We start from the raw sequence: 25,000 nt of genomic DNA on the forward strand, positions 1-25,000 counted from the left end.
TGTGTGTGTGTGTGTGTGTGGTTGTGTGTGTGTGTGTGTGTGTGTGTGTGTGTGTGTGTGTGTGTGTGTGTGTGTGTGTGTGTGTGTGTGTGGGTGTGTGTGTGTGTGTGTGTGTGTGTGTGTGTGGTTGTGTGTGTGTGTCACCATGCCGATCGGTAGTCCTCTGTAGTCCAGGCAGCCAGTGGTCAGGAAGCTGTACAGTGGACTCCAGGGGGTGGAGTTAAAATCCCCGCAGAGCACAACGGGATTAGTCGACCCGTCTGGGAGGCGGGACAGCCGGCTGATCTCGGCCAACAGGATGGCGAGCTGGGCCAGCTTGATGTCGCCGCGGCGGGGGTTGTAGAGGAGGTGCGTGTTGGCGACACAGATGAAGGCGGAGGGATCCGACTGGTTGGAGGCGTGGTTAGGTCGAAGCAGCACAACCAGTCCAACGTTGTCCCGGTCGAGGAGGGCGTCGCTGGGGCGTAAAAACTCAACGGGATTGGAGGAGAGGAGGGAGAGGCGGGACGACTTGAAGATGATAGCACAGCCGTCTGGTTTCCTTCCTGTCCGCTTCTTATACTCACACTGGTAACCTGACACACACACACACACACACACGCATGCACGCACACGCACACACACACACACACACAGACACACAGACACACACACACACACAGACACACAGACACACACACACACACAGACACACAGACACACACACACACACACACACACACACACTGATTAATTAATTAAATTAATTCCATCCTTTCAAATTAAAAGCATCTTTACTGCAAAGATTAAAAATACATTTGTATTCATGTTCATTTAATCACTCACAGGTTGAGTTAGAGTATCTGTAGTGTCTGTCACACACACACACACACACACACACACACACACACAGTACCTAGTCTCTGTAGAGCAGGTTTAATCTGGTTTTCATAGTGGTCCTCCTGGACTTCTTGCAGACACAGGATCTAGAAAAAACAAAAGGAGTTTTCATCAGACCTGAAGTCTGGACCACAGGTGTTTCACCTGTATGATGTCAGAACCAGAACCAGAAAACTTTATTGATCCTCAGGGGGAAACTGTGTTTCGTTACAGTTGCTCCCTGAAGAATGGAAATGCAACAGCAAAGAATAGTGTCATGTCAGAATCTCACAGTTAGTATAATATCATATAAAAAGTATAAATGAATGAATGAATGAAGCGTCAGCTGGAACAGGGTCATTACAGTTCGACCTGATTCACTCACGTCGGCGTCGAGCTGCTGGATCTCTGTCAGCAGGTTGGGCAGCCGGTACTCCCAGGGCAGGACGGCGGGGTCGCAGTGTTTGTACAGGTAGTCGTTGTCCTGCAGCAGCTCCTGGGACAGGATGTTGTAGGACATCACGGAGAAGTCGAAGGCTGCGCTGACCCCCGGTGGCTGTGGGTAGGTACTGCAGAAAGGAGAGGACTCCCAGTGTCTGTGAAGAGCTGAGGACAGGGAGACGGGACAGATTAACAGGAGGTTTACTGACCGACTGTCACCTCACAACAACGTCGTCCTGATCCATTTCTATTTTCTCTTTTTTCCCACAGGACAATTAATGAAAAGCAAAGACTGGAGGAGAAACTGGAAACAGGCGCTCTGCTTTGGAAACTGGTTTTGTTAAATCATAAAACAACTCCTTAAAAGAGTGAACTTACGTTTGACTGGTGCGGCCTCCGTCTGTGGTGTGGCGGGCGGGGGGGGGTTCGAGGTGGAGGAGGTTCTCTGGTGGCTCCAGCTCCCTGCCACGGGTTTAGGGGAGTGGTTCCACGAGGCTGGGACGGAAGCCCCGCCCACGGACCTCCACCGCCACGTCTGTCCCTTGTCTGTTCCTCCGGTCCCTTTGTATTCTTGTGATGCCCCCCCTGCTCCTCCGCCCCCCTCCCTTTGAACCAGGGGTTAGGTTTGGGTTTGTGCGTGGGAACCTGACCCTGTTCAGGTTTAGACTTCGGGGTTTGAGTCCTGGATCCTGCAGCCTGTGAATCTTTATGCCACCTTTGATTCGGGGTCGCGTCTCGACCGCTGCCGTCTCTCCTCTGTCTGTCTTGACTCACAGTTTTAGTTCTGTCTCCGTCTTTATCTCTGCTGACGCCTGCAGCTCCGCTCCTCCTTCTCTCTTCACCTCCATCTCTGAAGTGGTGGTTTGGGCGGGGGCGTCTGTCCACGCTGGGATCCAGGTGATGGTGCTCCCTCTTGGAGCTTCCATCCTTGGCCTTGCCTCCCGTCGCCCCTGCTGCTCCTCCAGTGTGTCTTCCTCGTTCCTCCTCGTTCCTCCTCTCCTCTTCACTCTTCCTCCGTTTCTGAGGAGGCTCTCGATCTCTGCCGGACCGCTCCATCAAGAGACCGCCGCAGGTGGAGAACGAACGGCAACTCCGGCCAAAGTTACCGTGGTTGATGTTATGAGGGTGTAACGTCCTCCCTGTGAAAACCTGACGAGCTGGTGGGTGGGTGTGGGGGAGTCGCGGAGGCCAGGGGGGAAATCCCTGCACGGACCACCATGGATGTGGAGCGGGGACAACCTGGGGGACGGAGGGGGAGGAGGCGCTGCAGAGAGCAGGGTGTCTGCGGGGAAGGAAGGCGGAGCCGAGGGAGCTCAGCCGGCGAAGGAACATGGGGCGACTGAGGAAAAGAGAGATATACGAGAGGTGTCAACGTGTAGAGATGAAATAATTGATTAGCTGAGTATCACTAAATCAATAAATCAGCAATTATTTTTGAAAACTGATCAATGATATCAGTCTTTCAGTCAAACTCCTCAGGTAACAGCTTCTTCATCATGAGGATTTATTTTTCTTGTGTGACAGGAAACTGCTCATCTTTAGGTTTTGGACTGTTTTTTTTAATTATTGATTGATCTGCAGATTATTTTCTCAGTTAATCAATTATCAATTTGATCAATAAAAAGTAAATAAATGGTTAGAAATCACAGGACGTCACATGTTCACATTTCAACCAGTGAATTTTAATGATTCAGATTCAGTTAAAAAAATGGGGAATGATTAATTAAACCATTGCTGATCATTTCTTGTAATTTGACTCATTGATTAAATCGATCACTTTTAGTTCACTGGACACACAGCAATCAGAAGACACCAGGTTGGTAAGGTCACTGTGACTTCTGACATTTTACATGTCTCTATATGTAATGTATTATATCTATAATACAGACCAAACATAAAACATCTGATAATGTTGAACGATGGTCATCACAAGCGCTCAGATGTGAAGCCGTTAAATGTCTGGTTTAGTTCAAAACCTCAAAGATATTTAATTTACATTCATGTTAAAACAGAGAAAAACAACAACTCCTCAGATCTGAACCAGAGACGGTCTGTTAATCTCTCTGGTGAACTTCTAATTCTAATACCAGAGAAATAAGATCGAAACTTTTAATAAGGAAGAACTAAAGCACAGAAGACATTTTATTTTCTTTCTTTTTAAAAAGAAAATTGTATTTAGGTTTTTACATTAAAGTCTGTTCAAGTAAAAGAAACCGGAAGTACAAAGGTCTCCCTGGTCTTAACTGTAGACTTGTTCATTGAGTTTATTTTTCAGAACTTTTGAGTTAATTTACTGTAAATGTCAAAACAATCGTGTTGCTGAGACCTTAAAGAACAAACCCTGAGTGAAAAAGAGCGTAAAATATTGTATGTTTTTAAAGTTTCAACCAGTTAAATGAAGTCAGTTGTTTTTAGCCTCACTGAACACAACTTAAATTATGTGATTATGTTTTATGGTGAGCAGCTGCTTCACACTGACTTACTTCTCCGCGGAGCTGGGACTGACATCGTTTATGATTCGGCTCGGACGCATCGAGATGAACCGTTAGAAACCAACATTATCGCTGATTTAAGTCGGTTTTTATTTAGCTGTGTAAAACTAGCACCAGTCCCCTACATATGACGTTCAACTGAGCGCCGGGGAAACCTATGCTGCCTTCACTATCCTCGGCTAAGCGCGTGTTTTCCAAATACAGTAAAAAAAATTTTTATAAAAAAGTGCTACCGGAAGGGCAGAGTAACACCATATTAACAGACAGCGTTTATCTCGTCCTGCTGCTTGTAAAAATGAGAACAGTGTACCGGGAAAACAAGAACAAGAAGCGAAAGCTAAAGAACTAAACATTAGTTTATTTTTCACTGCTCTCCTGCTAATAACAACAAAAGCGACACAATGCATTGTTCTGCATTATATCCCCCTTTCTTACGTTAAATTTTCGTCTCCTTTTACGAATTTAACGCCATTTTAGCTACTTAAATCTCCAAATTCCTACATTTCCTGTAACCTGAACGCAGCCTGTCTTTCTGCTCTGTTGCCTAGCATCGGCTAGTACGGTACGAATCAGAGAACGGACTGCAGCCACGTCGGTGCGGCGGAAATAGCGGTCCGACTGGAAACGTAGCTCACGATCACGTTTTGTGAATGTCTTCATTTATTTATTTATTTATGTTATCGAGAGCATCCCGAAATGTCACGTTTTCTTACGTCATGACCATCAGCCGTTACCTCAAATTAAATTCAGGAACACTGAGATTTAGGTCGAACATCCTCCGTTGTGGGTTTTTTTTCTATTTTTTTTTTTAGGGGAGCAGAAAAATGGCGAAATGAAAAGGTCATTGTACTTACGTAAAAGCGGGTCTCCTGTAGAAGACAGCGGTGTCGATGAAAACGGATCGTGTGGATAAAATGTCAGCTGCTAATGTGCGACATCCTCTGTTGTTCCGGGTCGTTAAAGCTCAAAGTGAAGATGTTAGAGGCGGATTAATGATTCACGGTGTTGTTACTGAGAGCCAGTGGTCAGAGAGAGGAGAGGAGGGGAGGTCTGTTCTCTCTCTCTCTCTCTCTGTGTGTGTGTGTGTGTGTATACAGCCCGTCTTTCACCTCAGTTTATTGTGCTGCAATTTGCTTGAAAACATGATCTCACCACACATTTCCATTCCCACAGACAGAGAAAATAGTTCCTGAGTGTTTAGACTGTTCAGCTGTTTCTTTATGAGCAGTACAGAACACATGATCCTAATTGTGTAATGATGGGGATATTTATTTAATTAAGTTGAGGCTATACACTCACTGAACACTTTATTAGGAACACCTGCTTATTCATGCAATTATTCAACCAGCCAATCATGTGGCAGCAGTGCGGACACGTGTCAGGAGCTTCAGTTTCGCCACACTCGAAAATATATTTTTATTCCATTATCTCAAGGTAACAAAGCTAATTTCTCCTTTGTTCTCTATAATATCTCGTTATCTCGAGATAACAAAACATCATTTTTCACCTGGTAATATCTCGTTATCTTAAAATAAAAATGTTGTTTTCTCCTGATAATGTCTCGTTACCTCGAGATAAAACATTGTTTTCTGATAATATCTCATTCTCTCCGGGATAGATAGTTTAATAATAATAGATACTGAGTATGGCCTTTCTCAGCTTCCATAGTATAGAAGTATAAATGGTGATACAGCGTTAATGATTGTACTGCAGTAGGAGCAACAGTAACAGCTGTAGATATTGTAATGATAAAATTAAAACTGAATGCATTAATAACATATAATAAAGTAGCAGTAGATGATTAATGTCAATGTTTATATATTAGTAGTGTGCTGCGTGTGTGTGCGTGTGTGTGCGTGTGTGTGGCAGCTCATTTTCCCATATGTAAACATCAGTTATTTCAGTAGAACAGAATCAGCCATTATAAAACCTTTATTCAGGAGTCAAACAGGATATTTCAAAATGTCAGAACAACAATCTGGAGAGAAAAATGATCAGACATCACTCAAACATGTGAAGGTCTGCAGTTAACTTCAGTCGTGTTCCACGCCGTAGGAATTTGAAATGAAAAACCAAAGATGGCTGTCACATGACGTCACAGGTTTGACCTCCACAGCAGCTGCAGTTTGTCCGTCAGCTCTGCGTCCTGTCAGTGTGCTCAGAAACAAAAACACTCTCAAGTTCGTGACCGACAAAAGCTTTGGCAGCTTCATGAATCACCCCTGATCCTGAAGGAAGCCTGAGGAGAAAAACAGACCCCCCACAGAAGAATCACCTTGTAACGTCTCTGAACTGTAACAAGAAACATGACTGAAATGAATCGACTGAAAGATCATCGTGACTAAAGCTTTTCCTTCAGTTTGATTGAGTTTAAACTGTGTGGGAAAAAACAACGATGTAAACTCATGTAGAAAATTCTCACATGCACGTCAGCAGCACGTCACACCAGATGTTTAACATGAAGCAGCTGCATCACGGAGGAAACAGGAAACCACGTGCTGCATTCATGCTGTTCTGTCACCTGCACTTCACTGTCAGTAAAGTCAAATAAATCCGGCCCGGAGTTGGGCCACATGCTTGTTTTCCTCTGGCCCAGCATGCGCCCGGTTCCACGGCCCAAATCTGGCCCACATACGGCATGATTGTCAGGTGCTGCTTCCAAATCTGGTGCACACACAGAAAATCTTCCAGCTGTCACGTCATTACTGACAATAACAGCCGGACTCTGCCCAGATATAGGCCAGACTCGGGCCAAGGGCCCAACATATGTTGGGCCAGAAGTTTTATTTTGCCATCTGGGCTGGATCTTGTCCTCCTTTCTTCTTCTGTGGCTAAATGTGCTCACGTGTTGGAGGAGGCTGTTTTAGATTCTCCTGTAAACAGAGTCTCATCCACTGCACTCCTCAGAACAGAGACGGTCTCTGGTCACAGAATAGATAACAGCATCATTTTAATTACAGAAACAATCCCAAACAGTTTTGAGTGAGGACTAAATCCAGACAAACCTGGACTCACTGGTGTTACATGGTTTTGGTTCTGTCATCTTTTGACTCTCTTTTGGTTCAAAGCAAATTTTTTTTTTTTTTGGGGGGGGGGTTTACTTTAAGTTTTCTTGCAACTGGAGAATAAAATTGAAATAAAAAATATTTGAGATGTTTGATGAGTCGCTCGGAGGTTTGAGATCTTTACCTTCTGTACCAAGAAGCCAGTGTGGTCACAAGCAAACTGAAGTTCTGAAATTTAGAGCAAGAAGAGACGCAACAGATTGTTTGTGCTTTTTTAACAAGTGAACTAAAACCTCCAGTTGTGCTTGGTCTTAATTCCCAGATTCAAACAGACACTTTCTCTGATGATATTTTTTTCCTCAAGCAAAGTTTCAGGGTTTTAAGGTGCACTTGGTCTGACTCTCCACCAAACTTCTGAACAGCCTCGAATGTTGACACTTTAAACAAACCCGACATGTCTCAGTGTCTCAGTGTCTCAGTCCAGCACAGATCCTCAGTGCATCAGGATTTCAGATCTGCATCAAAAACTCTACGAACGTTCGTCAACCTTCTGTCGGACTCTCCTGAACGCAGCACCTTGACATGACGTGCTCATGCATCTTCACTCTGTCTGGGCAGCTCGTCTCTTGCCCAGGTGTTTGAGGCGGAGGATGGGTGACGGGGCAGGTGAAAGGTCACGGGGTCAGGGGTCAGGAGAAGGGGACCTCCCATCTCTGTGTGTATGCGCTCAGTTCACAGGGGCTGATCACCAGCATCCGTGACGAGTCCATCCCGTCCAGAGCCATCTCTGAGTCCAGGCAGAACCGGGAGACCAGGTGCTCCAGGTGAGTCCCCGACTTCTGCCACCGCTGAAAGAGAGAACATAAGAAAATATCTTCTTGCTATCTCACCTTTCTCTCTTTGTTAAGGTGTGACATCATCAAACATGAGGAGGACGTGTTTCCTGCTCAATATTCCTGCCCAATTCCTCCTTCTACTGACAGTCAGAGCCCATTCTCGTGGACACGATATCTCAGTCACGCTTTGATAGAACTTCTTTAAATTTGGCACAAACATTCACATGGACCCAAGGATGAACTGAGTAGATTTTGGTGGTTAAGGGTCAAAGGTCAAGGTCACTGTGACCTCACAAAACACGGTTTTGACCTTGTGAATGCAATAACTCCGTGATACCTTGAGGGAATTTTGTCAAATTTGGGAAAGACGTTCACCTGGACTCAAGGACGAAGTGATTCGTTTTTGGTGGTAAAACATCAGACAGACAACTGCGAGGCCGTAATTCTAGTTTCCTGCTCTCTACTGATTCCAGGACTGTGTTGTAGTAAAAGCAGGTGCTCCTGCAGCACACAGAGCAGCAGAGGGAGTAGAGCTGTTATTGTCGGCGCTGCTCGGAGGATCCTATCGATGCAGAAACCTGCAGCCACTCGAGGCGCCCCTGAAAAGGTCTTCAGTCACGCTCTGTGGAGCGGAGGTATTACTGTACGACCGAGGTGCAATAAGCAAGGAAACATGAACCTGTCAGAATGTGCAATGAGGTTTAGTGTCGCTCTCACTCACGAACACAGAGACGTAGTGATTCCTTAAGGAAGCCACAAACACAACAGTTTACATTTCTAACATCAGGGTTCATTACAGAGAACTGAGCTGCAGCTGCCAGACTGTAACTAAGTACTTTCACTTAGTTACTGTACTTAAGTATATTTTTAGTATCTGTACTTTTATTATTTTTTATTAAAAACTTCTGACTTTATTGCTCTACACTTAAAGACTTTTGACTCCACCATATTTCTGTGAAGTACTCTTACTTTGAAGCAGAGCTTTTAGTCAGTGAATGAATTTTATTTTATTTTGAAAATGTGATGGACATTACACTGTGTTGATCACAGGAGAAAAACCAATCACAGCCGACTCCTCCACTGTGTCATGTCTGAACCTGTCAGGGTCCTGACAGAGGATTCTTCACAGAGGCCATGATCTGATCTGAGGTCTGTTTAGAAATAAAGAAAGATTCTATTGGTTTGAAATGTTTGCTGTGTTTAATACGACCAGACTTCATCACTGACTACAAATAGAAATATGAAGACAACAATGGCTCCTTGAGTCGATTCAATTGTGTTTTTTATGAACATTTCTATTGTCTTTGTATCATATTCTGGTCTTTTTATTCTACAGTCACACACACATTTCCCAGGAGTCAGTGTGACTCCAACTTGTCACCACTAGGTGGAGTCCTCTCCTCACTTTTAGCTTGATCAGTTTGCAGATGAAGAAGGAGGCACTGGTGAGTGTGATGTGTGTAATGTGTGTGGTGTGTAGGTGTTTGTGTTGTTGTTTGTGTGTGTTTGTTGTGTGTGTGTTGGTTATGTGATAGTGTAGATAGAGAAAGAAAGGGAAAAAGAGAGAAGAGAGAGAGAATGTGCTTGTGCAGTGATTCATAGCTGCGAAACGCATAGCGACAGATATGATAGACATGATGAAAGAGGCTATGCAGTTTTGGGTCTTGAAACCAAGTCATGCATGGGCGGGGGGGGTGGGTGGTGGTCAGGGGGTGGTGGGAAGATGAGAGAGAGAGAGAGAGAGAGAGAGCAGATTGACAGATAAAGGGAGAGAGAGAAGTGAGGAAAAAAGATGAGAACAAAACACAATCTAGGCATCGCTGTGTGTGTATGTGTGTGTGTGTGTGTGTGTAATATGGGATATCTCTCTGCGTATCTTGGTGTAAGTGTGTGTGTGTGCGTGATTTGAGTGTGCACGTGTTTGTATCAGTGTGTGTGTGTGATTTGAGTGTGCACGTGTGTTTGTATCAGTGTGTGTGTTTGTCTGCAGGGAGCGGCCATGTTGTGTTTGCTGAGCCTCTGAAGTGCAGCGCTGTCATGTAGACCCACCTTGATCTCGTAAGACCCTGTAACAGCGCACGCACACACACACACACACGCACACACACACGCACATGCACACACACACGTATAGAATTGCACTGTGGGTCTACGCCCACACTGTCACGATGACACGCTCATTACAGTGTGGTGACGAGCTGCGGAGCTTTTTAATTGAAAAAAAAAAAAAAAGACGGAGGGATAATTAAAAGTAAATCAATTAGTATTCACCTCATTACTGAGCTGCAGCACTTCCTGTGAGAATAACACTTTGCATCTGTCTTTACATTTACATTATATTTACATACATTACACTTCTTGACCATCCTGTTCCTTTCTAATGCGGGAGGGTTGACAGGAGGGTGACGGCAGCCTTTCCCAGGATGCACTGGGCTCAGGTGATGTTCCTCACGTTGGGACTTTAGTGGACATCAGAATGAGCGGGGGCGGAGCCAGACATTCTAAACATTCGGGCTTCGCTCAAACTTAAGGGGCCGAAAATGAAACCGTCACGTCGAGACCGACGGCTCCGCTGGTTGTCGGGCGACCTACAGATGGCGATATTTCCCCAGTGGATAGAAGAGCTCCGCTTTGATTGGTCCAGTCAGAGAGACTGAGAGGAAATGACACCAAGCTGAAGTTACGTTATAAACTTTATAAAACATCCGCAGCTGGAGCTTTATAATATAATTTACTTCCTGATTCGGAGCCGTTTTCTTGAGATGATTTTTGTTTTGTTTGTATGAACTTTTATCTCAAGAGTCAACAGCTGCTGCTTATCTTTCTTATTTCAGTCAGACATAGATTCAATTTATATTTTATATTTATAGAGTTTATCAATTACGTGTTTTTCTGTTGAACAGGAAGTCGAACCTTTTAAAGCTCCTCCAGTGTAAAGGTCTGTGTCCATGTGTAGTGTGATTATAGATCAGCTCTAGCTTCTATATTAATACTGTGAAAGTATCAAAGCCTCAGTCCACAGAGAAATGCACACAGCCTGTATTCAGAAACTGAGCCTTAAAACCAGCCGTCAGGACTTCTGGAACTTTGTGATGTCACAACAAAGCAGTCACCAAGCCCCGCCCACCTGGACCCACCATCCAAACCTTGCAGGATTTGGTTTCTCTGGGTGTTTTTACCTGAAATCTGCTTTATTTTTATTGATCACTCAGAAAACCGTCAGCCAATCAGAAGAGAGGCTCAGAGCCTCCTCTCTTCTGATTGGCTCACTGACCTGTTGTTACTAGAGCTCCAGAGAGAAGCCTGAGAGAGGAGATGTGAAACTACACTGAGATGGTTTTTATATCTTCTGATGGATCAACACTTCAAATAAAACACAGAAGAAGAAGAAACATGGAGCTTTAAAAGCACATACGACACTTGTGACCTTTAATCACAGACTGAGTTCTCTGAGCTCTTACAGCAGCAACGTTTTCAGAATACAAGTTTTAACATGTTCAACAATCTGTATTTTTACTGAACTTTACCCCCCCGTCTGTTTAGTTCTGTCTCCACCACTCTCTCTCTCTGTCTGTTCTCTCAGTGTCTCTCGCCCCATCTCTCTCTCTATCCTTAATTTAACCTCGCTCTGCATCTCTCCCTCTCTCTCCCCGTCTCCGTGTTTCTCGACCAGTCAGCTCTGGGCTGTTTCTCCACTGGATCTTCGTTCTAATTAGCTATCATCTCTCTGCTTCCTGCCTTCTGACACACACACACACACACACACACACACACACACACACACACACACTCAACTGGGACATATAACAGCGCTGAATGTGTGTGTGTGTGTGTGTGAGTGTTGGTATACAGTTTTACTAGTTTCAGTTACATGACAGCGATGCGCTTCAGTGGCTCAGCTAGAACACACACACACACACACACACACACACACACACACACACACACACACACACACACACACACACACAGTCTCTTTATTTAACAGTCTGGTATCTGATATATCAAACAGACCTGAGTTGCCTCGCCTGCAGCTGTATAACAACCTGTGTGTGTGTGTGTGTGTGTGTGTGTTTGTTGTGTACAACACTCAATTACCAGACACACACCTTCGCTTTTTCAACCTTCCTCCTTCATTTCCTCCCCATCTGAGTCTCCCTGTTTCCTTCTTCCTGTCTTTCTCACTTCCTTCCTTACATCCTTCCTTGGTTTCCTTCTTTCATTCTTGCTGTCTCTCTTCCTCCCTTTGTGTTCCTCCTTACTTCCTTTCTGTCTTTTGTTTCATTCTTCCTTCCTTGTTAATTACAAACCCTCTTCTTGCTTCCTTCCTTCCTTCCTTTCTTTCTTCCTTTGTTTCTCCTTTTGTTTCTTCATCCTTCCAATGAAGGACCCTTGCTAACGACTTTCCCTCCCTCCTTCCTTCCTTCCTTCCTTCCTTCCTTGTGGCATGTCTTCTTCTTCTGTGGTGCTGACGCTGACCTGCTGAAGTCACAGTCAGTGAGCAGCAGAGTGGGGAGGGACGGCTCCTCAGGTAAGAAACCAGGTGAGATAACACACACACATCACACACACATGTGTGTGTGTGTGTGTGATGTCACTGTCTTTGTGTTCATGTGTGTGTAGCTGTTGTTGTGTAGCTACAAACACATGTCTCATGACACACGACTGTCTGTGCAGACTGAACAGTTGGTGAGGTGTAATGAGCTCATCTCCCACTTAGTCTCCCCTGACTCACCCCCCCCCCTTCTCCTCTTTTGTCTGTCTTGCTTCACCTTTCCACCTGTGCCTCTCTCCCCCTCCCCCTCCTCCCCCTCCTCCCCCTCTTTCTCTCTCAAGTGATTTATTGGTTGTCAGGTTGTTCTCTGCTGCAGGGGCTTCTGGGACGCCGTCAAGGTGCCCAGTGGTCAGGTAATGACAAGTGTGTGTGTGTGTGTGTGTGTGTGTGTGTGTGTGTGTGTGTAACAATCATCTTTAGACAAATTTAGCTTTAGATTAATTAACATTTAGATTAATTTATCAGCCATGATATACGATGGTGACTTGCCTGTGGGTACACACCACCTGTCTGCCTGAAATATATTTGTGTGTGTGTGTGTGTGTGTGTGTGTGTGTGTGTGTGTGTGTGTGTGTGTGTGTGTGTGAGCAGACCTGCTTGCCGTCGGCCATGTTGCAGGGCAGCAGCAGGACCTGGGAGGCGGGGAAGGTGGTGGACAGAGACAGACAGTGCTGCTGCTGACGGATCTGCTGTCCGTGAGTGTACACCCACTCCTGTGGACGGAGAGGACACGGTCAGTCGTCTCTTATCTCGCTCAGTGTGTCAGCTCGCCGTTTGTCGGATGGGGGGGTTGAAAACTGACATTTTGGAGAGCTGCTGTAGATTTTGGTTGTGTTTCTGATGAGTGCTCAGGAAGATAAAGTCGTTCAGGGAGACAGGAAGCAGAGTGACATTTACACTTAGCTGCTGCTTCACCTGAGCGCCTCATTCTGTGTCGCACATTCAGCCATTTAACAGCTGGAGGAAACATTTCACTTCACAATAAGAGTCCCTCAGGAAGGATTCATAAATGGTTTATAATGAGGTTATTAATTTGGTCATTAACACTTTATAAATCATAAATTAACAAGTTATAACACAGTTTTCTTACACTGATGCAGCTCACTATTTGGCAAGATCAAGTCAATGCTTACTGCTCATTAACCTGACTTTTAGTAAAGTGTGAAACACATCGTCATTTATTAATGACTTCCCAGTTATAAATGGTATTAACTCATCAATACGTCTGATCAGCAGCTGAGATTATACAGAGGACGGCTGTGAGAGCAGGTCAAGGTAAACAACACTGCCCAGGCCTCGGAGGATGAACCTGGTCACGTGATGTGATCATGTGATGTGATCATGTGATCTGCCAGATGAAACGTCCTCACCATTAAGATGCTGACGCTGGTTCATTGTTAGTAACTGAACAAACGTGATGAAGCACAGTACAGATACATGTGGGCTCACTATATGGCAACTGTTGCCTTGTTATCTAATGTGTTATAACAGCTTATAAATAGTTTATAAAGTGTTAACAAGCTCATTAACAAACTAGTTTATAGCTGTAATAAAACAAACAAGATAGGAAGAAAGAAAAACAACTTTACAACATGTTGAATGATAAAATATAGAAACATAAAGAAGATTAAACACACAGACACAGCAGCCTTCCTGTGTGTGTGTGTGTGTGTGTGTGTGTGTGTGTATTAGAAACCTTAACGTGTAGCTATTTCAGTCACACACACACAAAGAAGAGAATGTGTAACTAGGTCAGTGCTGGCAGGTTCCATGGTAAATTTAACCTGTGTGTGTGTGTGTGTGTGTGTGTGTGTGCGTGTGTGTGTCACACCTAAAGGTCACATCAAAGTGAATCAAATCGAGAACACACATAGCATCAGTACAGGTGTCTCACATTTCCATTGAGGAGTTAATAATAAACATCAGCTGCTGAACTACTTTAATAACTGTCATGTTGTTATTAGACAATAAAACATCATTAGTCATATTGATACATTATTAGTGTTGTAATTAATGATTACAGTCATGATTGATTCTTATATATTTAAAAGTCTAGTTCTAAACCTCGGTGTGGAGGCGTGCCGCAGGGCTGTGATCAGTTACAGGTCTGCAGGTGAACTCAGACCTGGAACAGCAGCCTGCTCCTCAGCACAGGTGTCCCCAGGTGGATGAAAGGTTAGAAACAAAGTGAACTCAGACTGACGTCGACAGCTGCAGCCTCGTGTGTGAAGCCGACTGAAGGTGACGGAGCTGCTTGGTATTTCACGCCTGTCGCTCTCCGGCTGCTTCAGTACATGTGTCCGCTCCGTCGCATCATGTGAAACCTTCACATTATCAGTGCAGCAGGAGAATACATCTGAATCTGAGACATTACAATCTTTCTGTTTTCTGCTGCTGTGAGTTTACAAATTGGTCTCTCCGCTCCGACCATTGATTTCTCTCTGTGTGACTGTTGGTGTAAAATGGCTCTGCACTGAAAATCCTCTTTGATTCAGAGGAAGTGAAACCAGGTCTTTGTGTTTACAGCAGCGGTTTCACGTCTCATGATCTACTGAGAGACTCTGCTGTAGCTGCTGGTGTAAATGTCTGATGATGTCGCCATGAATACAATTACAAAACTAGAATTTCCGCCTCACGCTTGTACGACTTCGCCAAAACAGTTTTTATCTTCTGGAGATGTCGCGTTCACAAGAGCAAAATCACATTTTCTGAGGTCACCGTGACCTTGACCTTTGACCTTTGACCACCAAAATCGAATCAGTTCATCTTTCAGTCCAGGTGAACGTTTAGACCCAATGTGAAGAAGTTCCGTCAAAACGTTACAGAGACATCGTGTCCAAGAGAATGGGACGGACGTACGGTCGTATCCCTCCGCCAACCAGCTGAGTTATAGGAAATTTGTTGACCTTTGACCTTTTGGATATGAAATGTCATCACTTCATTTCATCCTTATAGACATTTGAGTTAAATTGTGTCGTAATTAGTAAATGAATTTGTGACTTATGGCCAAAAATGTGTTTTGTGAGGTCACAGTGACCTTTGACCTTTGACCAAGTTAATGTTTGTGCCAAATTTGAGGAAGTTTACTATTGTTATTTTGAGGGTCGTCCTCGTGTTAGAGCTCTGCTGAGGTGAGTTCATTTATACAGCATCGTGTGTGTGTGTGTGTGTGTGTGTGTGTGTGTGTGTGTGTTGGTTGTTATCTGTGTAGACAGATGAGGAAATCTTCCTCTTCTCTCTCTCATTGGTCATTAGTAGGTGTGAATAAGCTTCCTGTGAGAGAGTCAAACAAAACATAATAATGTCACAGCAGAAGGTGTGTGTGTGTGTGTGTGTGTGTGTGTGTGTGTGTATCGTGCTTGTGTTTGCCCAGTTATTAGTCGTTGTGTGTGTCTGACCTCTCACTGTGCTCATATTTTTACTTGCAGCACAGCAACACACCAAACAGTGTGTGTGTGTGTGTGTGTGTGTGTGTGTGTGTGTGTGTGTGTGTGTGTGTGTGTGTGTGTGTGTGTGTGTGTGTGTGTGTGCGCTCTGCCTTCTCTCGGCCATAATTAATACCCGTAGGATTCTCATTATGCCGAGAGCGGAGCGAGCGTGGAAGCTGTGATCCGCTCTAACAAGCCGCCGCGCAGAGAGCGAACATGTCGGCAGCTGAAATGCCTCGAGGCTACAGAGGCCGGCCCGTGACTGGAAGGTCGCCGGTTCAAATCCCTCAACTTGCAGAGAAAACCGCTGGGATGTGTCGATGAGAAACTCTCCCTTATCAGCCACAGTGGAGGAACCCTGGAGGGAGGCTCTTAATCCCTGTTTGTTCATGTTCAGAGGTCTGAGAGGCGGGAACGTCACTCAACTCAGAATTAAATACATTTTTCAGTCAGTTTCTCCTTTGAAAAGTGAGAAACCAGTTTATTCCTCTGATGTCTGCAGATATCCTGAGTCACTCTCAGAGAAGAAAAACCAACATTAAAGCTCCTCCAGTGTAAAGGTCTGTGTCCATGTGTAGTGTGATTATAGATCAGCTCTAGCTTCTATATTAATACTGTGAAAGTATCAAAGCCTCAGTCCACAGAGAAATGCACACAGCCTGTATTCAGAAACTGAGCCTTAAAACCAGCCGTCAGGACTTCTGGAACTTTGTGATGTCACAACAAAGCAGTCACCAAGCCCCGCCCACCTGGACCCACCATCCAAACCTTGCAGGATTTGGTTTCTCTGAGTGTTTTTACCTGAAATCTGCTATATTTTTATTGGATCTCTCAGAAAACAGTCAGCCAATCAGAAGAGAGGCTCAGAGCCTCCTCTCTTCTGATTGGCGCACTGACCTGTTGTTACTAGAGCTCCAGAGAGAAGCCTGAGAGAAGAGATGTAAAACTACACTGAGATGGTTTTTGGTTCTTCTTTTGTGCATCTGTGGATTGATGTTTTATAAGTTTTATTAGAGACTTTAAGCAGCGACAGTTTAAGTGACGCTACGGCGCCCGTACACATTCCAACACGTTGCCGTAGAAATCAGAGATCGCTAAGCAACATTTGACTCTAACAACATCTACTTCACTACGTCAGGAAGCCGAGGTCGCTCTGAACATTGATACAACACGTCTCTATTGATATTTACTTTAGAGACAATTTATCATCAGATGAGGAGTTTGTGACTTCAGCACCACGGACAGCGTCACGGTTTCATCACAGAGGATGGAGGAACGACAGTTTGTCTGACACGTCTATGTCACATTATCATGTGTCTTTAACAAATACACTCTGAATTCATAAAACTACTTACAGTGTAATAGAATATAAACGAAATGACAGAGTCAAATATGACTAAAACACATAATTATCCAGTAACTCCTTAACCTATCACAGGTAAACTCTTTCTCCTGTAGGAGACAGGTGAGCTGCAACAGTAGGAAGTGTCGACATAGAGACTATGTCATCACATCATGAAGCTGTCACTTCACTGGGAATCAAGGATGAACTGATTTGGTTGACTTTTGGTGATCAAAGGTCAAAGGTCAAGGTCACAGTGCCCTCACAAAACACTTTTCAGCCATAATTCAAGACTTCACACAGTAATTATGACAAAATATTTTATCTGACTCTGGATAAACAGGGATGTAGCCTGGAACTAGTCTAAGTGGAGGAGGGATACAAGCAGGAGGAGGTGGTTCTAGTTTTAAATGTCTTATAAACACTTCTTTTCTGATTCTCCTGATAAACAGCTGCTTGCGTTGTTTCTCCAGACGTGACAGAGGGCGTATTAGAAGAGGAAGGAAATGTTCATATCCTGCATTTTGGAGCTTGAGGAAAAAGTAAATGTTCATTTATCCTCCTCTTCTAAAATCTCACATTTCACTTTAGGGTTTGAAAAGACGACACACGAGTATTTCTAATTCCATTTGTAAGCAAAGACACCAGAGTTTAGTCTCCAGGCAGAAATGGAGACGGTTAAGAGACTGACCCCGCGGAGAGAGGGAGCAGCTGAGAGCAGAAACGTTTAAAGAGATGAGGGAAATAGAGACGGAGCTGAGAGCGAGAGCTGCTCCGCCACAGCTTCAGAGGTGCAGGAGAGAGAAAGAGGAAAGACATAAAGAAACTGAAAGATTGAAAAGAAAGAAAGAAAGAGTTGAGGAGGAGGAAGAGGAGGAAGAGGAGGAGGAGGAGGAGGAGGAGGAATCACTCACAGGATCGAGTGCAGAAAGAGATGAAGATGGTGGAGGAGTCCGGTGACTGACGACATTTGAATCATGAAAAATGTACGTTGCCGTTTTTCATTTGTGGTCGTCGCTTTTTCCTAATTCTAAAGAAATGACTCAGATTATAAATATTATAATAAATATTATTCCTTTAGAAAAACACACTCTGAAGGACGGAAACAGATTTACCTAAAAACAGTGTTTTAAATGAATGATTGTTTTTTTTGAGGATTTCTCTTGAAGCGACTGAGAGTAAAGTTTAACTGTGACGTTGGCGCCTCCCAGTGGTCAGACAGAAAACAACGACAACCACCAGAGACCGTGAGTTCAGACAGACACAAAGACTCGTCCTTCTTTTCCCGGACAATGACGTCACCGACAGGTGGGTCCTTTGTGGCTCAGCCTATCCCAAGATGCATTGCACGCCGGTAATGAATATAATATGGCAGCAAACAACAGTGACAGAGAGCCTGAGGATTAGACAGACAGCTAACGGTACAACAGTGAGAGCCATGGGCCTTAAAACCTCACATTTTTGTGAAGACTCACCTGGTTGATGGCGGGGACGCCCTCCGTCCCGATGCAGGGGGCCAGGGTGAGGACGGGCAGCTCCTGCCCCTCCACCCTGCGAGACTCCAGACAGTTCTGCCTCTGTCTGATCGGCCCGGACTGAGAGTCCGAGTCGTCTGGGACCCTGACGGGGGAAACACCGTTAACGTCTCCATGGTAACTGCACAGAAACATGTCTTCACCTGACTGAGACGAGGCAGACCAATCATCTCGTTAACTACATCTAGATATCACCTTCGTTTGACGGCGATTTATCAGGATTCTTAAACCCGACGCGCTGCGCTGTTAACAAATCCGCTCAAGGCCGCGATTCTCTGAACTCATTACTTCAGAAAGTTTCCTCCCAATCTTCCTCTTTGATAAACTTCCTCAGTCTTTCTTGTTAAATTCTCGGCCGCGCCGTAAACTGGGGCTTAAGCCCTGTAGCATTAATTCAATCTGCTATCTCCCTCTGTTTTAATAACCCGTTAAAGGTTATTCTGCGTTTTAAGGGTCAGGTCCGTCTCCCCCCGAGAGCCGGCCTGTTAATTCCATTCTGACGGATTAACACCAGCCTGCAGTGGATAAATGTGTATTTAAGTGTGTGTGTGTGTGTGTGTGTGTGTGTGTGTGTGTGTGTGTGTGTGTGTGTCTGTGTGAAGGAGAGGACCAGTGTTTAAATGAGAGCACTTATGTGTCTTGAAGGTGTTTATGTGTGTCACCGCCAGGGCTTATGATGTTATACAGTGCGTGTGTGTGTGTGTGTGTGTGTGTGTGTGTGTAGATAGGGCAGTCAGTCTAAGGAGCTAGGGCTCTTGGGAGCTCAATCAGGACGAAAGAGAGACTTAACACAAAGACAATGAATGAGGCGTTCATTGCCTTTGTGTGTGTGTGTGTGTGTGTGTGTGTGTGTGTGTGTGTGTGTGTGTGTTTGAAGGTGAATGCACTGAGCTCCACAGTTTGCCTCAAAATGTGAGTAAACTTCACCAGAGCAAACCTGGTCTGGTCTGAGCTGTGACGGATCTTTCAGACCGGACGCCGCTCAGGTTGGCGCGCTGTTCAGGGGAGGGCGGAGCAAATAGAGGCGGAGTTTGTCACTACGAAGCAGGAAGCTCCTGCTGTGTTTACAGTCTATCATCACCAGCAACAAAGATCCCAGGCAACAAAATAAATCCAGCCCATACCCGGGCCACATGCTGGTTTTCTTCTGGCCCAGTTTACACCTGGTTCCACAGCCTGAATCTGGCCCATATACGGCATGATTGTCAGATGGACCAAGGCGGATGTTGGGGCAGAGGTTTCATTTTGTTATCTGGGATGTCTCTTTCCTGTGCTAAGAAGCTAGCGTTAGCATTAGCCACGCTACAAAGAAGGGGAGTGGCAAAGAAGAGGCTGTGAGAGTCACCAGGAACAGAGAGCATCTTGGGGAATTTGAGCTTGTGAAGAAGCTCCGTTTCCACAGCAACCGTTTTCAGGTGTACCTTCCCTTTGCTCTCCGTGACTGTCTGCTTCAACTTGACCTTTGACCGGTGAACTGACGCGAGGTCGATGCAGCGACAGACTAACGAGCTTCAGAGCTCCATGAGATGTGCTAATGAAATGAAGCCTCCCCTCTCTGACTGCAACGTCTCTGTCTGAGTCTCTGATCAGGATCCAGATGTTGAGGCACAGCTGGAGGACTCAGACCTCAGACTGAGTCAAACCAGCAGAGTCAGAATGAAGCAGAGAGTCTTTGATCAGTGTGTGTCACATCCGTCAGACTAACAATAATAACAATAATAATAAAAAATGTCCTTAAGAAATGAAGCAGACAGTAATAAAATCAGATTTGACTTGAAATTTCTCTTCTTAGTCTGTTCAGCAAAACACACACACGCACACACACACACACACACTTACTTGAGCTCTGGGTAAACGTTGTCCAAGTACCACTTAAAGGATTTGCACTTGAGCTTCTTGCGAAGTTCCACTCTGCCTCGGATACTGACAACACACAAACAGACGGGCACAGACCAACAGAAACAGTCAGATACAGAAACAGTCAGTCAGAGGAACAGTGAACCAGGCGGTCAGAAACCTCTCCGCAGTCTAATAAAAGCTGAGGTCCAGTGGAGCAGAGGGAGCAGGTGCGTGATGTGTTTAAATGTCAGTGTTTACCTGAGTCTGACTGATAAACACTGACATTTAAACAGCTGATTCAGTTCCTGCTTCACCTTCAGTCTGAGTTCAACCAGCTGTTTTATTTATTTTATGTTGGAGACGTTAAAGCCCAACGTAACACCAGACACTTCCTGTTCAAACCACACACTGTAAATAAAGATGGCCGTCGCCTCTGTGACGTCACCCACAGGTTTCTGAAGCTCAGAGTGAGCTGCTCCACTGTCGCCATCTGGGCAGTGTCTGACTCCGCCTCCTAACTCCCAGCTAATTCAAAAAGAGGCCACACCCTCAATCCTCCATAACTTTGGTCCTTAATAAAATGTAAACAGGTGAGTTATATAAACAGGTGTCATGAAGGAGGAAATTAGCTCTAGAGACCAAAACAGTTTTTGTACCAGGCTGTAAACATGTTTATTTCTGCTGTAAAGTTGGACATTTTAACATGGGAGTCTATGGGGACTGACTCACTGTTGGAGCCGGACTCTAGTGGTCGTTAGAGGAACTGCAGCTTCTGGTTTCAGCCTTATATTTGTCTTAATCAACCTCCACAAGCAGCAACAATCTGTCGAGCTGTGCCAGACCAGCTGTTTTCCTCGGAATTTATTCCATTTTTTTCTTGTTTGTAATTTTTGCTGACAGTTTACAGAGAAGATAAAAAAGGAAACCTGCAGAGAGAGCCAGGTGGATGACATGCAACAAAGCCACAAACAGACCAGTCCACCTTAAAAAACGGACCAGTCCACCTTAAACTACTGAGCATGGTCATGTCTGTGGGAGACGACACTGACTGTCCTGATCCTGAATTCTCCACGACCAGGAGACATCAACAAGCTCAACACCAGTCTCCTGGTTGTGTGTGTGTGTGTGTGTGTGTGCGTGTGTGTGCGTGTGTCTGTGTGTTCTTACTCTCCATAAGATTTCCCTCGAGCTGCAGGACGAGCAGAGTAGTAAAAGAGGCGGAAGTCATCCATCCACACCTCGGCTGTGCGGTGAGTGTTCCTGTAACCACACACACACACACACAGACACAGACACAGACACACACACACACACACACTTAGACCATAATTTCCCACACCATGCTGCTTCAAATCACGCAGCAGGGAAACACAACACTGAAAACGTTGCGTTCAGGGACACTGCTGCAGGATGAATCTCATCCCGGCTGCAGGGAAAGTGCTTCCTTGAACACACCAGGTGAGTTTGAAACACTCTGCTTGTAGTTGCAAAACGACCTCGACTGAAATGAATCCAACCATAAATCCTCAGCTGAATGCTTATTGATCTCTACAGTGTTCCACATTATTGCAGCAGAATCATTTATACAAATATAATTTGTGGTTAATGGACTAAAATCAATCTTCAGATTTTGTTTTACTGAATCAGAACATGCTGTTTTCATCCAGCTCTGTGTTTCATCATGCAGCTGTGAATGTCGGAGCACAGCGGTGATCACATGAATGTTAACACACAGATTCACCACTAATGCAGAATCTAAACACTTCCTCTCCTCCTCCTCAGCTGGGTCACAGCTCCTGGTGGAGGAGGAGGAGGAGGCTCCCAGCGTTCACCTGCTGCCTCCTCAAACACAAACATCCACCCACCTCCAGATGTGTTGTCTCCACAGACACAGATTACATGTTCATGCTGAGTGTAAATGGAGTCGCGGTGCGAGACACGCCTCCTCCAGATGTGCTGGTGTTTCCTCTCACAGATCAGATTTCATACCCAGACACGGCGCCGTGTTTACAGCAGGTGTGGATCTGCCCACCGCTGTTTCCTCCCTCAGTTAAACCCTGTTCTACTCTCTGTGCTTTACTCACCCACGCTGCACCAACACACTCTCTCTCCATCTCTTATCCCCGTTCACTCGCTCCCTCTCGTTCTCTCCTTTCTCTCTGTAGTAATTAGCTATTAGCTGAGTTTCTATGAGCTGTGAACTATCTCATTGAAATGACAGAAACCCTCCATTACAGGCAGCACACACACACACACAGGCTGTGGCGCTTTAATGAAAGGGGAAGAGAGACAGAGGAGATGAGATGCTTGTAGGAGTGTGAACATAAATATGTGTCACACACAGGCTTACAATTAAAACCACACACACACACACACACACACACACACACACACACACACACACACACACACACACAGGGTCGCAGCAGCAGGCCTCTGCGAGGGAGGAAACAGCATAATCTTTGTAATCGATTTATTAAGCAGCTCTTTTTATTTAGCATATTCATAACGGGGCCTGGCCGCGCCGAGCCTGCGGCTAATTAACCGGCGGAGCAACAGGCGCCGAACAACAGCCGCTTTGTTTGGGAGATCGACGCTGATCACAAACATCATCGTGATACGAATGAAAGTCATCGTCTTCCGCGCGGAACAGATGTTGCCTCGGTAACGGCCAACAGGGAGCGAGAACAGCGACTAAACAGCTCGGCTGGAAAAATAAAAATAAATAAGTGAGTGGATGAGCTGCTCCAGAGAGCCGTTCAGCAGCGGGAACCCAACCCCTCCAACCTCGCTACGGGAACTCAACTCCCAACCCCGGCAGCTCCAGTGCCTTGCTCACACGCCGAGGTTCATGAGTTACGACACTGTTGAAGCAGAAGATAAATCCCACGAGTCAGTTTGTGATGAACTGCTGCAATTTAGCTTCCGACAAAAACTCACTCTGTGTCTTCTACTTCCCAGAATGCTTTGCACTGCTTCCTAATGCCACACTGTGTTTTGTTGCTGCTGTAACACACTGCGGTTCACGCGGCGCAGTCGGTTTTATAACCTGAATGGACCCGGCGTCCTCATTGTAGCCCTGATTAATCTATTTATACGAGATCAATTCACATGCAGTCTGAGCACATTAGTCCTGTTAATGGATTATTGGGCTGCCTGTAAACATCGCTCTGTTTGGGCTGTTTGAAAGGGCCAGAGAACAGAATACAGCTTATGCTAATAGGATAATATTGTAGTCGCAGCTCAAAGGCTCCCAGGCAGCTGTAAATCCACTTTAACAATGATGTGAGCGGCGTTCGGCGGCTGCAACGCCCGGCTCGGAGCGGGAACACGGCGCGTCTGCCGCTGCTGAGTGTTTACAGTGAAGAGCAGTGAGTCAATCATCAGCCGGGAGCTCAGGACTGAACTCAGACTGTTTCCGCCTCCTGTTCTCAGGCGCTCCAGCCGGGGAGGGAAACTGAGCAGGTAGAGAGGACGATACGCCAGGTGACAGGTAGATTATGATCAGAGTCACTTCACTGAGCAGCTGATAAACATACAGCAGCAGATAACTGCAGTAATCTGTCAAGTGTGGAAACAAGCACCAAAAATGTGTGTGTTTTTCCCTCTGGGGCCTTTAATTTGAAAAATGCCATTAGAAATTTCAAGATGGCCGCCATGTCTGAAACAAGAAACATATTATTATATATATTTATCACTGAATTTCACCCACAGGACAGATTTCTATGAGTTTGTAAAGTAATCCTGTTTTTCCTGAGAGTTTCATTTGTGCAGTTTCTAATATGTGAAAAGTTTATTATGAATGATGAGCCAGAGGTTCTTTAAAAGTCCACTTGTTTACTTGTCTTAACATTAGCTCGCTTGGCTAACTTGCAAATGCTAGGCTAGTTAGCAAACTTTTTTGTGAGAGATATTTTTGCTTTCATTTCATTCTCCATGGTGTACTGAATTTCACCTTAAATGTTTGACTTGACACCTGGATTATTCTTCTGAGGAAACAGTGGATGAATTTATTGCAAAAAGTAACATTTCATTGCCAGAAATGGCTATACTAATAATGAAGGATATCCACCAAAAACAGTTTCACTTTTCCTGTTAAAAGGCAGCAAGCCTGAAGGCAAACATCCGATTTGAATGATGGTGGGTAGTAGGACGGCAGGGACTGGGCCTCGAGGGGTTAACTCCGTCAGACTGAGGTGACCTTCACAGACGAGTTTCTGAAGAGGAACTTACTTGATGTAGGTGTTGGCGTTTCCCTCAGGGAAGACGTACGGGTGCTTCTTCCTGAACACGTGACCCACTCTGCTGCAGGGGAGGATCTCCAGACTGCCGCCGCACTGCCACACCCGGAACGAGATCTCTGCACACACACACACACACACACACACACACACACACACACACACACACACACACACACACACACACAATCTTAACAATGTTCCTGCATTTTCAGCCTGGACACATCATATTTAAACCATCTCAGTGTAGTTTCACACCTCCTCTCTCAGGCTTCTCTCTGGAGCTCTAGTAACAACAGGTCAGTGAGCCAATCAGAAGAGAGGAGGCTCTGAGCCTCTCTTCTGATTGGCTGACTGTTTTCTGAGTGATCCAATAAAAATATAGCAGATTTCAGGTAAAAACACTCAGAGAAACCAAATCCTGCAAG

The 25,000-nt window shown here is 45.2% G+C and overlaps 2 protein-coding genes across 5 annotated transcripts in view; both read right to left on the minus strand.

The window, feature by feature from the left end:
• The window catches only part of angel2 (angel homolog 2), a 7,565-nt gene extending 2,775 nt beyond the window's left edge, over positions 1 to 4,790 (minus strand). For 2 of the 4 annotated variants that reach the window (XM_022758894.1, XM_022758893.1), the window contains exons 1-4: positions 1,678 to 1,900; positions 1,244 to 1,464; positions 896 to 965; positions 145 to 575 (exon numbers count right to left, since the gene is read on the minus strand). In XM_022758894.1, coding sequence (XP_022614615.1) covers positions 145 to 575; positions 896 to 965; positions 1,244 to 1,378 — 636 coding nt within the window. In that variant the 5' untranslated portion in view covers positions 1,379 to 1,464; positions 1,678 to 1,900. Of the gene's footprint in view, positions 1 to 144; positions 576 to 895; positions 966 to 1,243; positions 1,465 to 1,677; positions 2,639 to 3,782; positions 3,894 to 4,645 lie in introns of those variants that run through there. The other 2 variants (XM_022758892.1, XM_022758891.1) reach the window with 2 other exon arrangements.
• Positions 4,791 to 6,883: 2,093 nt separating this feature from the next.
• The window catches only part of LOC111231678 (polypeptide N-acetylgalactosaminyltransferase 14-like), a 134,071-nt gene continuing 115,954 nt past the window's right edge, over positions 6,884 to 25,000 (minus strand). The window contains exons 10-15 of the mRNA XM_022758889.1: positions 24,565 to 24,691; positions 21,499 to 21,591; positions 20,332 to 20,415; positions 18,433 to 18,577; positions 12,781 to 12,900; positions 6,884 to 7,644 (exon numbers count right to left, since the gene is read on the minus strand). Coding sequence (XP_022614610.1) covers positions 7,486 to 7,644; positions 12,781 to 12,900; positions 18,433 to 18,577; positions 20,332 to 20,415; positions 21,499 to 21,591; positions 24,565 to 24,691 — 728 coding nt within the window. The 3' untranslated portion in view covers positions 6,884 to 7,485. The remainder of the gene's footprint in view (positions 7,645 to 12,780; positions 12,901 to 18,432; positions 18,578 to 20,331; positions 20,416 to 21,498; positions 21,592 to 24,564; positions 24,692 to 25,000) is intronic.

Source organism: Seriola dumerili, unplaced genomic scaffold (assembly GCF_002260705.1).
Source record: "Seriola dumerili isolate Sdu_G_001 unplaced genomic scaffold, Sdu_1.0 BDQW01000312.1, whole genome shotgun sequence".
In the NCBI taxonomy this organism is placed as follows: Eukaryota; Metazoa; Chordata; class Actinopteri; order Carangiformes; family Carangidae; genus Seriola; species Seriola dumerili.